This window comes from Cryptomeria japonica, chromosome 4, assembly GCF_030272615.1.
Source record: "Cryptomeria japonica chromosome 4, Sugi_1.0, whole genome shotgun sequence".
NCBI lineage: Eukaryota > Viridiplantae > Streptophyta > Pinopsida > Cupressales > Cupressaceae > Cryptomeria > Cryptomeria japonica.
In genome coordinates this window covers 354,577,658-354,595,978 of record NC_081408.1, presented here as the reverse complement: position 1 = coordinate 354,595,978, position 18,321 = coordinate 354,577,658, and the positions used below count along the sequence as shown (strand labels likewise).

General features: G+C 34.9%; 1 protein-coding gene across 2 annotated transcripts in view; it reads left to right on the top strand.

The window, feature by feature from the left end:
* The window catches only part of LOC131063642 (peroxisomal ATPase PEX1), a 191,048-nt gene that overhangs the window by 68,536 nt on the left and 104,191 nt on the right, over positions 1-18,321 (top strand). For both annotated transcript variants that reach the window (XM_057997538.2, XM_057997537.2), the window contains exon 3: positions 3,431-3,604. In XM_057997538.2, the coding sequence (XP_057853521.2) occupies positions 3,431-3,604 (174 nt within the window). The remainder of the gene's footprint in view (positions 1-3,430; positions 3,605-18,321) is intronic.

The following is an 18,321-nucleotide window of genomic DNA, read 5'->3' as shown; positions in this document are numbered from 1 at the left end:
CTGAACAACACCATCTTATGTGAACTTATAACAGCATAAATACAAGATAACATCACCATAAGGTAACAGCAAAGAGGCACAAATCAGCAATATAAAAGCATCACATGACATGAGATTTATGTGGGGTAACCCTTGCAGGAAAATTCTCCACCAACAAGAGAGGACAAGTATGCATTATCTTTCTATCTTGTCACTCACTTCCATTCTCCTCTTTGCGTCCGATATGATAACATTTGCATGCTTGTGAACAACCTCTTTGTGCTCTAACCTACTCTTTTCATAGGTTCTTGTATTTGTAATATATCTCTACTTTCAATTGTTCCCCACGTTTTCCACATTCAAGGAGTTGAATTTATAAATCTATAAAGAGGTCGTATGCACCAAACTTAGCGTCTAAAGATGACTCTTCATTTCAAACGTCCTATCCTTTTGATTTGTCTCCTAGGAATGTGCAAGGACACAAATTTTTGCTCCAAATTTTTTTCCTTCAATCTAGGTGTAAAAACCTAGAAATGAAACATAACTTGAAATGCCACAAATGAAGGAATATCAAGAGAAACCTGTTGCCTCTTTCCAAACATCCACTTGGAGAAACCCAATAGTCACCTTTTTGTTCTCTCACTTGTCTTTTACCATCCCATTCTAGGCATCCATATTTGGGAAAAAATAAATTAAATATCTAAGTGCACAAGTTACCTTTATCACTTCTAGTGGAACCCTTCATCTCTTATAAATGTATGACGAACAATGGTGAGAATAAAATATTACAAATTATTTTCCTAATACACCCTAAGTGCTTGGGGACACTTTCCAAGGATGTTGGCATCATGCAATATGACATAGGATTTACAAGGTAGATGGCACCTTTAATCCTAACATTACTCCTAGATTAATAAATACATCTACTTTTAACACCAGTGTTTCTGAAATCAGTAGATTACCTTCTCCAACATTGAATTGTGTGAAGATTGAAGACACGACTTCAAAAAAGTTAAAATAGATATGTGTTTAGGATGATCAACATGTTATCATGCCAAATTATCTTTGAGTTTTTGAAATTGAGCATATAAGTCTAAGTTTTGGACCGAGAATTAGGATTTACAAATTTCAAAGATTGATTTGGGATCTTGGTATCTTCAAAAAGACTTACTCAAATGAAGAAGAAATTCTAAGAGTATCCTAGTCTATGATTGCTGGAGGACAAGCAATATTGGGAAGGGTGGACTGTAACGTCCCCTTTTTGAAATGGGTAAGTAGAGATGATAAGGAATGATACAAAAGATATAAAAGAGCACCATTATAACGTAGCATCAAATGTTTTTTATAATTCTAGATTGTGCAATACAATAGTTGCTTATGTGCCATAGCATTGTACATAATTCATTGAGATTCAAGTGAGGGTTGAGATGCCTCCAACTTGGGCTGGTATCTCTACTTGGTTGTTATTCGGTAAAAAATCTTGTTGGGGTATACCATGTGTGGAATGTATGCAGGGTGTACTTGTACAGTCTGGTGTAGAAGGCCAAGCTTGAGGCATATTCGGGTTGTACTTAGGGCATCTCTTTCTCCATTTTCTGTTCACAAATCATTTTTGTTTTAAAGAAGGGGTAAACACTTTTGACCTGGAGCTAACATTCAACAATAGCACCCCAGCGGGGTTTGAACCTTGATGGCAAGAAAAACAACACTACAACTTAAACATCACACCATGCCAATACCTGTTCACATTCAAAGAAATGTTAAAACTATGAACTGTATGCATGAACCTTGTAGATGTGTTCAAATTGGTAACTTAGGTCACCAACAATAACAACTAAGAGTGTATGCTGAAATTGAAAGAGATCCGATGAAGAGAATGCAATCAAAGGTTAACAAGAATGCTCCAACTAAGCAAACATGAAGTGATAGAGTGCTTTTAGGGAAGAATGAAGGTTCAACTACTGCTCCAATAATTCACACATGACAAGATGGTCTTCCCATCAATGCACATGTCTTCAATGATGTTCATGTGCAAGAGGAATGCATTCAAAAATAGTACGGGAGGTAAGTGGCTGCATTGTTAAGGGAACTATGCAATAAGATGTTCTCAAACAAGAATTCAAATGTTTCAATTTCTAGTCATTAATCCATGCATAATTAATTTTGACAATAGGTAGCAATACAAGATTGTGTCATTTGCCCTTATTTACAGCAAGTCTATGAATGCCGTTGCCACACCAAAATGTCTGGCTACAGAAATACAATATTTGAAATGAGGTCAGAGAATGCACTCTATTTTCATAATGAGGATGCTGTTGGGATTGTGATGTGGATAGTACAACTTCTAATTCTTTTGATCAAAGGTATTAGTAAAAGAATCAGATAGTGGTACAGGATTTGGTTCCTGTTGATTATTAATGGTAGAGGAAGCATGGCAACTTTGATTTGCTGATGTAGACTTAGAATATATACGTCTGCTTTATTGTATCTTTTCATATGCTCAATATATTTCCCTAACAAAGAGGAAATAAGGACAAATCTAATAAGAAGCAGTGCTAGCAAAATCTTAAAATTAAGCAGAAAAACATAATGGCACACCTGTAGAATAACTATACACAAGGGATTTTACATTGGGAAACGCTCAGGAAAAAACATAGCAAAATGACAATCACTATATTAACTGAACCCTTCACAATACAATAAGTTATTTCAACTTGTGCTTAACCCTAATCCATATGCGGGTAATTATAATCACATTAACACAGGAAACTGCTGTGTGTAGTATGGTACGATAGGTATAAAACCTTGGGCTGAAAAAACCACCCACAAGGACCCATTTTTGTTTTCTTTGGCCATTGACTCTGCATAGGCCCTGCTTGTGGAGCAGCACGAGCCCCTCATAATCTCCAATCGTGGTGGATGTGTGCAGCCATTAAGGGACGTAAACAATGCAAAGTATACAACACATCCAACATTATCCTGTTGTTCAGTAGTGGTAGAAGAAACATGGTAGCTTACATTTGCTGATGTATGGTTAGGATAGAGAAGATCTGGTTTATTGTATTTCATCACATGCTTAATTTGTGTCCCTAAAGAAGACTGGTAATTAGAACTTTAGAAGAACAAATCATCTGAAAATGTTAAGAAATTGAAGAGCATCTGGATGCCTGTCTGTAATGGATCTTGCATTTCTAACAGTCACTTGACCAGAAGATATGTTCACGGTCTTATAAACTGTTCCAAAAACATTGCTCTTTGTTTTCTGTTCATTTGTAATACCTGCTTTTTTGTCAAAGGTTGTCCATATTAATAGTTTCCTAATTAGTATTATCTTTGATATTCAATTGAATTCTTTAAAAACTTCTATTTAAATTCAATATTTGAAATTTAAAAATTATGATTTGAATCATTCTTAATGTAGAAGAATATTAATTTCATCCTTCTTGATAAGGTGGCAGAAAAGTTAGCAGATTGCATTGGCCTACCAGATTTTATCCAAGTGCAGGTAAGAGCATACACAGATTTGCCAAAGGCAACTAAAGTTACACTTGAACCTGCAACTGAGGATGATTATGCAATTTTGGCACTTAATAAAGAGAATGCTGAAGAACAAATATTGAATCAGGTATTTTATTATGCTGAGAATCTCTTTCTTAAATAAATCTAACTCAAATTAATGACTATATTAATTGCAAGGATAGAAATATATTATAAGTGCCACCTAAAATAGACAGATACCTTTTACTGGAAGAGATTATTGTTAGTCTCTGTTGCTAACTCAAGAGATATGACCTATTGATCAGCACTATAAATTTGGTGGATTTAGAAACTAAATTGCCTCTATTTGTGAATGCATGTTTAAAGGAATAATACTTTGTGGATTAGGGAGTAATTGCTTTTTTTTGTAGGGAGTAATTGATTCTCATTGAATGAAGTGTTGTGTTCGTCAATTGCTTAGGTTTTAATCTTTTGTTTAATACAAATATGAGCTTACCTTGATGATCTCATTTGTCAAAACTAAGAAGGTATGCTCATTGAAAACTTAGTCAATTGCTTCAATCCATATGTTGGTCTTAGTGTATGAAGATGTAGATCACTCGTATGTGCCTCAAAGTCTAAAACAAATATTGCAACGCAATAAATTTTGTTCCAAGACAAGTTATTTTGGGATTATAAAACTCTATGTTGCTGTATTTTCTCATTAGGTTAAGGACCCAAGTATGACTGTATATGTATTTGCAAATGTTATTACCATGCTCCACACATGCTTTGATCTATGTAATGTTAACCAGTTTCCAAGTCTTTCGAACTAATTGGTTAGTTAGGGAGACCTCCAACGCTCTTGGAGAAGCTTTTGACTAGTCTTGTAGAGCAATTGTTCTTGGGGTTGAGTTCAGTTATTTAGATGGAGCTCTTTGATGCTTTCAAAATCTATTTCTGACCTTTTGGGTTCTCTCCAAACTTCTTGGATGGGCAGACTATTTTTAGAAAGTCATCTGATTACCTTTGATCACTGTCTCTAGTCTTCAATATCATTTTGGCATGATTAAAATTGCAAAATTATATAATTTGGGCAATTTCTGCAACTTGGAGATATTATTGAGTTAATTAAATATTTCATTTAAGTTATCTAATGTTGGAAATAATAAAAGGGATAGCTAAGTGTACTAGTTCATTTTAAAGCTGTTGTAAAGTTATTTCTAATGGATGCCTTGGAAAAGGGATTTTATTCAGAAGAAAACATTATTATTCCTTAAAAAGATGAAAAGTTATCCATAAAGTTAATTATTTTGTTTTATAAAGGGAGTTTAGGAGTAAAGAAAAAAAAGTAATATTTTATTGTTTCAAAAAGTTATAAAAGAAGGTTGATGGATACAGAGTTTCAAGCCTAACATGTGAAATTGGGCATGGACTGTCCTCATTTTTATGGGTTTATGACCTCTTTAGTGGTATTAAGTATTAACCTTGTCTGGACGAGTTTGAAAGTGGCCTTTGATAAAAAAGTGGGAGTTTGGTGAATTTATTTAAGTCAGACCGCTGTACATAATTCTCAGATCTGCTGCATATGTTTTGTCTGTCATTTAATGGTCCTTGATAGATGTTTGGAAGGGGGATGTTGTTGGTTGACTATTTGGGGTGGTATTCTCTGCAGGATTGGAGGGGTTTATAGTGTTCTGTGTGGCTGATTTAACCTGCAACAGTCTTTTTCTAGACCTGCAATAGTTCTGGAAACTAATATTAGACCGGCAAGTTGATATTTCCCTTGCTTCTGGAGTTGTTTTGTGGTGCTGAGTGTATTTAAGGCTGATGAACAACTTTAGGAGATGTATTCTGCCTGCCTGGATGTGTTTTATGGTGTTGTAGGTGGCTGTTAGACCTGGAACAGCCTTGCATCAGACCTGTGATGAAATTTTTCAGACCTGTGATGGAGTATACAACAGCTATATAGTGTCTATCTGATCTGCTCTGATTATTCTAGCCTCTATCTCAAGATATTTCACTACTATTCGCTGTTTGGGTGTTGGGCATTATGTATTTGGGCAATTTGGGGATAGTGCCATTGATATCAGCACATGAATTAGCTTTGTAATCCTTGTATCAGCGATTTTAACAGAGATTATCTTCGTTGATGTGTTATTGTTGATGCTCTCTTATTTGGCAAGAAATCTAAAAAAATTAAGGCTGGTTATTACAATCCATGGGATTTTGCCAAAATTTTCCGACATGAGGTCAAGGCGATGAGTGACATAAGGAGTCCAGAATAAGTATGTGTGCTTATCCATAAGAAGTCTACCTTTAGCTGTTAATGATGTGTAGCTTCGGTCAGATAATTCTGGTCGTCGAAATCAAATGCTTAATTGGCCTATTGGCCTTAAGCATTTGATGTTTGCTCTATCCTTACAAATTATCATAAATTGACTTATATGTTTTGCCATCAGTTACATAATGCAAGCATCGAAGTCAAATTGTATTAGCCTCCACGGTCGGTGGAGACATGTCTCCGTAGAAACATGTCTCTACGTGGAACTCGTTCCACGTAGAGGCATGCCTCTACGAAGGCATGCCTCTTTCCCTTCCTACATATGGAGGGAGGCTGCCGGGAACAATGATATAGAAATCGAAAAATATCATACAACCAGATCGGAAATTATAACCCGTGTTTTGCTTCAGAACTTTGCGTATATCAATACACAGTGCTGTTTTCAGATTCATACCTGTTCACATCAGAGATCATAATCAATAAGAATCAAACTAAGTGCAGAATTAACAGTGATTATTAAAATGAAAGCATTGCATTCAAATTTGATATAAATTAACATGGTATTAGAGCCAGTCTAAGGAAGATCATATCGGATTAAAGCAATAAAAGAAATAAAAGAAATTACATATAATCTTTCCTATCTCACATTTATCTCCAAATGGCAAATGGGGTCAGATTTGAGGACCGTCTTGAAGGTGCATCCAATTTTGTCTCTTGGAAATTCAGGATTATGATTACCCTAAGAGAACAAGAATTAGAGACTCTCGTCCATGAAGATTCAACCATGCCAGAAGATGAAGATGAGCAAAGATTATGGATTAAGAACAATAATAAAACTATGAAGATATTGGTAGATGCAGTAAAAGATCACATAGTGCCTCTAATCTCCAAATTAGATACAGCATATAAGATGTTTTCAACATTGGAAAACATGTATGAAATTAACAACACCAACGGGGCTCTATCCTTAAAGCAGAAACTCCATCACATAAAGATGCATAAAAGTGAATCCATCACTTCATATTTCATGATAATTACAGAGTTACAAGACCAGCTCTCCACTATTGGTCATACCATAGACAGTAAGGAGCTAACCTTGTTAGCATTAAATGGGCTACCAGGATCATGGGAAGGATTCATACAAGGAATTAGTGCTCGTGCTGAAGTACCTAAATTTGATAGATTGAAGACCGATTGTATCCAAGAGGAATCCAGGCTTATTGCAAGAGGGGATAATCAAAACACCTCAAATGAAGACATTCATGTTCTAAATTCTTCCTCACACAAAAAAGGAAAGAAAAGAAGTTTCAAAGGAAAGAAGGACAAAGAGCCTAAAGGAAATAAAGGAAAACACTCTCACAAAAGAAAGAGGGATATGACCAAGGTCCAATGCTTCAGATGTGCTGAATATGGGTACTATGCCATTAAATGCCCAAACAGACTAAAGTCTCAAGCCTCCATTGCAGAAGTTGGCAAATCAAGGGGAGAAAATAATTCAGAGAGACTTGTATTCTACTAAGCCCTTTCAAGTCAAGTTTCAACAAACCCTAATACCTGGGTGATTGACAGTGGAGCATCTCGACACATTATTGGATTCAAAGACCATCTTGATGATTCTAAAGAAAATTCAAATAAAGAAGTAACCATTGGGGATGATTCAAGCTACCCTGTAAAAGGGACTGGGACCTGCACCATAAATCTGAAATCAGGAATCTCTCTTAAACTTACATGGGTATTATATGTACCAAGGCTAAGAAGAAATCTAGTCTCCATCTCAGCACTTGAAGACAAAGGGTATAGAATCACTTTCATGGAAGGGAAAGTCTTGGCCTGGCCAAAGAATTCAACCATAAAGAAAGCCTACACAATTGGAGTAAGGCATGGATGCCTCTAAAGTATGCACATCTCCCCCTCAAGCCTTGCTACATGAATCTCTAGACACAAATGAAATTTGGCACAGGAGTTTAGGACACTTACATTTCCGAGCTCTTCCCACAATTGAAAGGATGGTGATCAAACTACCTAAATTAAAACGGAATCATGAAGGTACGTGCAAAGGATGTTCTCTTGGAAAGAACACAAAAGGTATGTTTCACTCCAGCAATAGCAAAACCAAAAATATATTAGAAATTGTTCATTCTGATTTATGTGGACCCATGTCTGTACCCTCTTTAGGGGGATTTTTATATTACATTATTTTTGTAGATGATTATTCTAGGAAGACATGGATCTATTTCCTAAAATGTAAAGGGTCAGAAGAAATCCTCATAAGATTTAAGGAATTCAAAGCCCTAGTAGAAAATCTATCATCTAAGAAAATCAAAATCTTAAGAACAAACAATAGGGGGGAATACACTTCAGAAATATTTAAAACTTTTTGTAAAAATGTTGGGATTAAGAAGGAGTACACCATTCCTTACAATCCTCAACAAAATGGGGTAGCCGAAAGAAAAATTAGGACTATTGTAGAAGCTGCTAGAGCCATGACGTATGATCAAAACTTAGACACCTCTTTTTGGGTAGAAGCCTCTAGCATTGTTGTATACATTCAAAACAATAGCCCTCACTCTCTCCTAGATGACAAAACTCCTGAAGAATCCTTCTCTGGAGTCAAGCCTGATATAAGTCGCCTAAGAATCTTTGGTTGCCCTGTCTATATCCATATACCTAAAGAAAAGAGGTCCAAACTACCCTTAGGCAGAAAAGGCATTTTTCGTAGGGTACAATGAAACCTCCAAGGCCTACAGGATCTATATACCTGGTCAGAAACAAATTGAATTAAGTAGAGATGTAATATTTGAAGAAGATATTGCCTTCATGAAATCTAGGAGTTCTCAAGATTCAGAAGACCTAGATTCTCCTTAAGATATGGAAGAGGATCCGGCCCCTGAGACTCAGAGGGAGACTCCAGAAATAATAAACAATGAAGAACAATATGATAACACAGATCCTCCAAATAATAACCCTCCTGAGAATCGCAAAAGGCCTCTTTGGGCCAGAAAAATGATACAAGAAGAAAAGGACTATGCAGCTCCTCAAGGAACATTCAGGGAAAGCAAAAGACCTCATAGGTTTTCCAGCTATGTTGCCTTGATGAGTGAAATTATAAACTCAGAACCATCTAGTGTAAAAGAGGCCCTAGAAAGACAAGTATGGAAGGATGCCATGATTGAAGAATACTAGTCTATCATTAAGAATGATGTTTGGGATATTCTACCTTGGCCTAAAGACAAATCAGTAGTATCCTCCAAATGGCTATTTAAAATCAAACATGCAACAGATGGCAGTATTGAAAAATATAAGGCAAGATTTGTTGCCAGAGGATTCTCTCAGAAAGAGGGAATAGACTATGAGGAGACTTTTGCTCCAGTTGCTAGATATACCTCTGTAAGAACCATCTTTGCCATAGCAAGGGTGGCAGATCCATCAGATGGATGTGAAAACACCATTTTTGAACGGAATTATAGAAGAAGTATACCTAGAACAACCTGAAGGGTTTGTCATACATGAGAATGATGCATATGTATGCAAATTGAAGAAAGCTTTATATGGGCTCAAACAAGCACCCCGAGCCTGGTATGAAAGGATAGACAAATATCTCTTCGGTTTAAACTTCTTCAAGAATGATGTAGATCCAAATTTATACTTCAAAGTAATAAATGGCGAAATGTTGATGATTTACTAATCACAGGAGAAGATCATTTGATTGATCAATGCAAGCAAGACCTTGGTTTAGAGTTTGACATGAAAGACTTAGGTCTTCTACATTACTTCCTTGGTTTAGAGGTTTGGCAACAATCAAACAACATCACCTTGAATCAAGGAAAATATACTATTGATAATCTGAAGAGGTTTGATATGATGGAATGCAGACCAATGTCCACTCCCATGGAAACAAACTTGCACAAATTAAGAGAAGCTGCTTCAGAATAAGAATTTGCAGATCCTACCTTGTACAGGCAGATGATTGGATTCCTATTGTATTTGGTTAACACCAAGCTAGACATATGTTATTTAGTTAATGCACTTAGTCAATTCATGTGTGAACCAAAGGAGATACATTTGATGGCTGCAAAACATGTTCTGAGATGTCTTTGGGGCACTATTGGATATGGACTTAAATATGCTAATGTGGAACTAGATCTTCATGGATTCACAGACTCAGATTGGGCTGGAAGTGTGGTGGACAAGAAAAGCACATTAGGGTGTTGTTTCAGTCTAGGATCAGCTATGATATCCTGGATAAGTAGGAAGCAATCCTCAGTGGCTCAAAGTTCTACAAAAGCCGAGTATGTTGCAGCTTCCATGGGAACAAGAGAAGCAGTATCGTTAAGGAAACTCCTTGTGAGTTTATTTGGTCAACCACTGAATCCTACTCTTATTCATTGTGACAACCAGAGCTGTAGCTCTTTGTTAATCCTGTGTTTCATGATAGATCTAAACATATTGAGATACCTTACCACTATGTTAGAGACGTGGTTGAAAGGAATGTAATACAGCTAAAATATGTCAGTACAGGAGAACAGATTGCAGACATTCTCACCAAACCTTTGTCTAAAGCAAAGGTTGAGTACTTTCGTAAGAAACTTGGCATGGTTGAAAATGTAAGTTAAATTGAGAATGTAATCTATTTTTACTTTGATGTGTTGTACTATATTTTTTGTTTTGTCATGTATGAGACTCCATGACTATTTGATCTTTGTGTAACATTGAAAAATGACGATTTTTCAAAAGTTCACTTATTTATGGTTGATACTATGAAGTGATGACTTCACAGTACTCTAACCACACTATCATGAAAAGATATCATGAGACTTGATATCTGTGACTTCATCATGATAGTTCATGATAGTTTGCATCTCTGTAGGCATTATGATAGATATCATGAGACTTGATATCTTGAGAAGTCATAATGATTGAGTTGATCATGGTGAATATTATGAGACGTAATATTCATGAATATGCCATGATTTGTATCCCTATGATAGGTATCATGCGACTTGATACCAGTGCACATATCATAGACTTTGGATATTTTTGAGAACCATGACGAGTATCATGAGATGTGATATTTGTGGTTATATCACGATTCTCTGATATTACAAGAAGGTGATATCAATTGTTCTCTGTTGTTGGGATAGAATTAATCCTCCCTAGCTAAGAGGGAGTGTTAATGATGTGTAGCTTTGGTCAAATAATTCTGGTCGTCAAAATCAAATGCTTAATTCGCCTATTGGCCTTAAGCATTTGATGTTTGCTCTATCCTTGCAAATTATCATAAATTGACTTATATGTTTTGCCATCAGTTACATAATGCAAGCATCGAAGTCAAATTGTATTAGCCTCCATGGATCGGTGGAGACATGTCTTCGTAGAAACATGTCTCTACGTGGAACTCGTTTCACGTAGAGGCATGTGTCTACGCAGGCATGCCTCTTTCCCTTCCTATATATGGAGGGAGGCTGCCGGGAACAATGATATAGAAATTGAAAAATATCATACAACCGGATTGGAAATTATAACCCGTGTTTTGCTTCAGAACTTTGCGTATATCAATACACAGTGCTGTTTTCAGATTCATACCTGTTCACATCAGAGATCATAATCAATAAGAATCAAACATAGTGCAGAATTAACAGTGATTATTAAAATTAAAGCATTGCATTCAAATCTGATATAAATTAACATTAGCAATGTAATTTTCTTCATTATATATGACTATTTGCACAACATTTTCCTCACCCACATTTAAACCTCACAAATCAATTCATGATTTTTTGAGTTTCTTGAAGCATCAATAGATTTTAGATAAAATGTGCCACTTGAAAAAAAAATAAAAATTTGAAATGGTAATGTTAATCAATAAAGTTGAAGTTAAAAATCTTAATCACTAAATCAATGGATTTGAGGAAGTATAAAAATTTGAGGAAGAAACAAGGAAAGTCGACGATGTCTATTTCCTCCTATTTGTTCAACCATCAATGGTGCAACCATTTTTTTATATCTCACATTGCTCCACATTTTGGCCTTAACTTCGACCACCTTTTGAGTCAAAATGGAGTCCTTTATCTTCTTGTAATTAGGGGCTTTAAATCCTACCCCATAAACAATAATGGGGCCTACCATATTTGCTAATAATGAGACCTAAAACAAATAAAATAACCAAATAAGTATTATAAAATTTAAAGTTCAAATTTTACAAACCCTTAAATTCACGAATTCAAGAAACAAAAAAAGTCAAACAACATATTTTAAAACAAGAATAATTAATTACCTAATTGTTGAAATCTAATGGTATAATAAAACCAAAAGTATTTGATTGTACTCCTTGCTGCATCTTGTTTGTTCTTGTTCCAACTTATGCTCTCAAATGATGGTTGCAAACATCGTGTATTGTGTGGTACAAAGTATGAATCTAATTAAGTCCATGAATTCTGGCCCAACAGTTGTATAACCACTATTGCTATTGCTATTGCTATTGTTCAAATATTTAGGAAATTGAAGGAATCGTAGAAGAATACTCTATGAATAACTTCCACCCTTTCTCTTTGCTTCTTTTTTAGTTCCTTCAGTTGGTTAAATGTTTCTAATTGGTTTTGTACTTCACACACAACTTCAGGAGGCACAAGTGTGCATGCTATAACATCTTGGCATCGTATTTGTGCAATATGATATTTCAATTGGTTAATGTCTCTCCCACAAATTGTTGTTTTGTAATGTCTGGAAACCAACTTCTCTTTCATTGACATAGGAATGGCATGTTTTCAACAACATTCCTTTTTAATTGGGGCCAACTTTAGAACAATTTATAAATATAAAGTAAGCTACAATAACAAATAACTGGAAAATAAGTTAATATTTGGGATTTCTATATAGATTAAGATAAAAAAATTGTATTAAGTAAAATCAATTAGGGTTTGTAGCTATAAGGTAGAAAAAAATATGTAGGGTTTATTCATGAAAAGAAGTAAAAAATTTATCAGGGCTCGTTCCATGAATCTAAACTGAAAAAATTGTAGAAGACAAATGGAATTAAAAAAATAAGATTTAAAATATGAAAGTACCTCTTCAGATTGGTTCAACTTGACAATGTGCTGCTCCAAATCAATAGTGGGCTCTTCCAAATGCTTTGTAGGCTTCTTTGGATGCACCAAGGGTTACTTGTATGGTTTTTTTTTCAATAGCATATAATTTTTGCTCCAATACTCCTTTTTTTTTTCCCTTCCTTCTTGTTGCATATTAAATGAGTGTGGTTTGGGAGTCTTAGAGGCCATTTTAAGTGATGAGGCTCTACATTTTTAAATTAATTTTTCCTTTATTTTTCTATATTTTTACTCTATTGCTATGGTTGAGTCTACCCACCAAAACTTGCTAAGCTTGACTAGAGTCATCGGGTACTTAAGTCACCAGTCCCTATGCCTCATTTTCGTTTGCTCACTTGGGGACTCATCAAGTCTTTGTGAGTCTTGTAATGTTGCTGTCAACAGTCTAGTGCATGTTTTTGAGGCAAAAACATAGGCAGGTAGTCAATTCCTTATTCAAATCCTTTCTAGTGAATCTTGTTTAATATGCATGTTTGTATGTCTTGTCTATATTTTGGTGTGTAGGGTCAGTTTAGATGAGGTTTAAGTTTAGTTAAGGTCTTAGGGGGTTTCTACTCTGAATTTGAATAATGGTTTTATATCATGCACTAATTTGCTTTGTGTTGTCTTGCAAAAAGCAAGTTAAAATGCTAACTAGAAGAGAGAAATTTGGAGACAACATCTTAATATAATTCCTTGCACACATAGAACAGTCTTACGACCCATATAAACACCCTACAACCTTTCCTCAATGCTATGCTAGTTCCAAACAAGCTACGGTTAACCAAAGTGATTACTAAACCTTCCATATATCATTCAATGCATCAATGCTTCCACAATTTTGTTAAGAACTCCTTCAATGAGCTGCAATGAGTTTGTTGAGGATGATTTTAGTCAATCCTACTTGACTTAATGAAATAAGATCCCACAACTCCTACCTCCACGTGAATTTCCCTGACTCACGTCCTTCACAATGTTGCGCTATATCTTTGCTTGCATTCAATAACATACAATAGCTGGTGGTAGATTTAAATGTGAAAGATTCCCCTTATTTTTGTTCTAATCAACTTCCTTTGATGAGTAGTGGATAGTGAAAATGGGCCTTAAGAATTTCCTTGTTAGCTACGACCAATTAAAAGTGCTCGATTTCCTTATGTTGGCAACCCAAAATCAATCCTTCTTAATTTTTGTGAGGAAATTTGGTTAAAATAATCCATTGGGCATTATCCTTAAAGAATGGCAACTTCAATAGAAAAAGTCATACCTCTCTCCAAAAATGGTTTCCAGTTATTATGTGCATAAAACATAAATAATCCTCTATAATATGTAGATTTCCCAACCATTTTTTTTCCTGTAATTTCTTATTAAAAATAACTCCACTACAAATTTATACTTGCTTGCAAACCACTATAAATTTGTTGTTGCAAATCCTCAAACATTTGACATAAAGCTAACTTTGTATGAAAATTGCTCCGATGGAAGCCGAGAGTTTTGTCCCCATATTCCCAAATATTTAGCTAACTATTGATCCCTGGATGGAATCACTTTGCCAAAGGCAAAAGGTTTTAATCCTCAGCTTCAGCCTTTTTGCTTTTCGTCCATTAGAAGACCATTGATGTTTTTGTCGAGTCAATAGGAGTTTTGCTATAAGCACAAATCTCAAAAAGATAAATTGTAAATCTTTGGAATGAATTATTTTTTCCTTCTTAATTCCTTTTATAATTCCCTTTGCATTTTTTCGGGAATTATATTATAAAATCATTGTATAAATAACAATACTTTTAAGTTTTAACTCCTTAAAGTGCCTTTATAACTTTATATTATATTACTTTTTGGCCCTAGGTAAAATCACTTTCTAAAAATAAAATATTCATTTAAAGAACATAATTAATTAGATACAAGTTGCTTAGAAAACATTAATTTAGACAACACAATTTGATTAATTAAATTATTTCCTCTCTGAAAGCTTGGGCTGAAAATGGGAACATTACATCCTACTCTTTGGGAATGTTGGAAAGAGTTTTTGTATTATAGTGACAAGATCTTCAAAGGACAAAGAGTTGCTTGCAATCTAGAAATTAATACTTGCAACTGGAATCAGGAATTGAGGAAGGAAGGAATTTGGATGCATGTGTAACCACCTTAGAGGGCCAAATGGGGAGAAAAATTAAGAATGAAACTTGGATCAGCCAACAACAAGAGCACATGACATGAGAACAGTGACGAATGGTACATAATGGTCATCCATTGGTTCATTGGTAGGAGGTTTTGCTAGGAAGTTTGGTATTGGAGACAATAGTGATGTTGATTTTGATAGAGAAATGTTCTTCGATGGAAAGGCCTTTGGAAGAAAGGAAGGTAAATTTTGAACAAGCTGTATTTAAAATTGAAACAAACATTGCAATAAAATCATTTGAAGGACAACTAAATGCAAATTTTTTAGATTCATTGATTAAAAAAATGGAATTATTGTTTAGTTTGTATAATCTAAGTGGGTCACAAGAGGTCTCTTTTGCATGTCTCAAAATGTTCGGTCATGAGCTTGTATTGTGGGAAAATTATTTAGCATCCTTGAAATGGAAGAAAAAACTAACTATGTGTATTTGGGAAGAGCTTAAATATTTATCACATAGGAGCTTTTATCTGTTGGGCATATGACTAAATGGAAAATTAAGTGGTTTTATTTTAGACAAAGCAAAGTGTGTAGGATTATAGAATTATGTTTGATAGGTGATGTCTTTCTAGTGGACCCAAAGGAGACTATTCTCACCAAATATCGCGTACTTCTCTACACGAATATTTGAAGAAGGATGAATAATACAAGTCCGAAAGACTTGGATGAAGCATGTGTTGAAGCCTACCATGTAGAAGAGGAGAAAAATAGTCTTCCAAGCAACGCCAAAGCAATAATCAGCCCAAGAAGGACAAGGAAAATTTCTTCAAGAGAGATAATCGTGGGTGGGAAGGCTAACATTGTTTGACACCAAAGTAAAAATCCAAGAATTGTTGTAGCGATTGTAATTGATGGTTATATTGATGTGAAGTGTTGGAAATTATATCCAAAATTTTACCTTGAAAATTTTACGTGGCAGCTCTTCAAGAATCAGAGATAAAAGATAATTTGGATGTGTATGATAGTCTTGGATGTATAGCTATTAGCACTTATGGAAATATGGACAAAATTTTTTACGAGATGAACAAAACTTTTTCTTCAAAAATTGCAAATAAATAAAACTAAAATAAATGCACTTGTAGATCTTGGTTTGCATTGCAACTTAATTTCTGCTTGGGTTGAAAACATATGATCATTATTATCCATATCCATTGGATTAGGTGAAAAAGGATATGGAATTCGAGCAACTAAAATGTTTAAATTCAAGTTTGGTGTAAGTCCACAAAACATTCATGAAGTGGATGTGGATTCAATTCACTTTGATGCTTTTTATATAGTGCTTGTTAGTCCTTACATATATGGTAGTGATGCAATTTTTATGAAGAGGGCTAACAAATGTAAATGGGTTAAAGATGGAGTTAAATACACTACAAAGGAACACCAAATTGAAACAAAAGTTGCAATGGTAAATTTTAACTAAGCAATCAAGTTACTTTAAGAAACTAAACAATTTGTTTATTATTGCGAGAGATGAAATTTCTACAATAACTTAAAAATGAAGGGTTTGGAAGAGTTGTTATCTTTTCAAGTAGTGTTCCATGAGCCTAGGGAGTTGCCAACAAGAAGGGAGGTTTAGTGTGAGATTTAATTAATACTCAAATCTCCTTTATCAAACATCAGCTTGCATAGGCAGTCACTTCTAGAGAGTAACGAGGTCAGAAACCAACTTAAAGAAAGAGTTATTGAAGTGAGGGATCATTTGGCCAATTTCCTATTGTGATGCTATTGAAGGAAAATGGCTCTTGGAGGATACACAAGGAATTCAACAAGATCACCATAAAGAATCAAGATTCTCTTGCAAGGATAGATGATTTGTTGGACCGACTTTAGCATGCCAGATGTTTCACTATGTTGGATCTTGAATATGAATGTCAACTAGATTGTATAGACACTTAGAAAATTGCTTTCAAAACAAAGCAAGGTATTTATGAATGGTTAGCTCTTCTTTTTGAATTATATAACACACTTGCTACATTTATGAGGCTAATAATTGATATATTCAGGGATTTCATAGATTAAAAATGATAATGCATCTAGATGATATCTTGATTTCATTCATATTTAACAATTCTTGCAAGTTCTAAAAGAAAAACAATTTTTATGTAATATGAAGAAACACGAATTTGGCAAATAATAATTAATGTAATTAGGAGATTTGATTGGAGTGTTCTGTTGATGTGTTTTTCATGCACTTCACGCACAAAATAAAATACCAAGGTATCTTATCCTCTCTTGAACAAAATCTCCTCATATGCTGAACTAAGTGATCACTTGAGGTGACTCCAAGGTCCCAAATGTCAAGTCTTAACATGTGGATAAGCTCAATGGTTGATGTGATATTGCTGGAATCACGGGGGGACTTATATTTGTACTTGAACTCTTGAAATGATGCTGGAACGTAGAAACTAACTTGACTTGGAAAATAATGATAAAAAGGATAAGGGTTTAGAAAGACTATGCTACTTCTAAGATCAATGATAACAATTGATCATGCTTGGATGGGCACATTCCTTAAATCAGGTTTTGCTTCACCATGTTGCCAAAAACTATGCAAAACTGATGCAATCTTCCAAGGTAAGTGAAAGGTTTTCATATCATGAAAGTTCATTCAAAATGCCCAATACATTGGCGCAACTTAAATAAACATATCCACAAATAAACTTAACACATTTGAATGTTCAGACTAAACTATGCACTATAATTGAAAATCATCCAACCACAAATAGTATGAACCAAGGAATTATCAACATCCACACATTACGCCATCACAATCAATGAGCTTCATCTAACATGAAGATCCAACAAGAAACCATACAGTATGCAAAAGAAACACCACCATTCACCATAAATTCAATGAAGAGTATGTTTATTGACATGCTTGGCAACAATTTCTGCCTTCTCTTCCTACTCTACTCTATTTGCTAATGATCGGGCTGCTAACTATTCACTCTTAACCTTACAAATGAGGAGAGCAAGTCCTTTTATAGAGCTCCCTTTACAAAGAGATGGCCAGGATGAAATCCAAATCAATGGCCAAGATTGAAAGATATAAACCCAAATTAGGGTTTGTTACACCCATTACATAACATTTAATGCTTGACCAATGATAAAATTACATTGAATTGGACACATGTCCATCTTTGAATGTTGACCAATGAATGACAAGATTAGGTACATCGAACTTTGTGCCTCCACATGTGGTAGTTATCCTTCTCGTTGGATGAGTCAACTCCATTGAATCTAGACGCTTTGAATTGGAATGATGTGATTGGGTTAAAGATAACTGGGTGCCACCTCAGCTTACTCCTTGTAACTCATCACAAGTG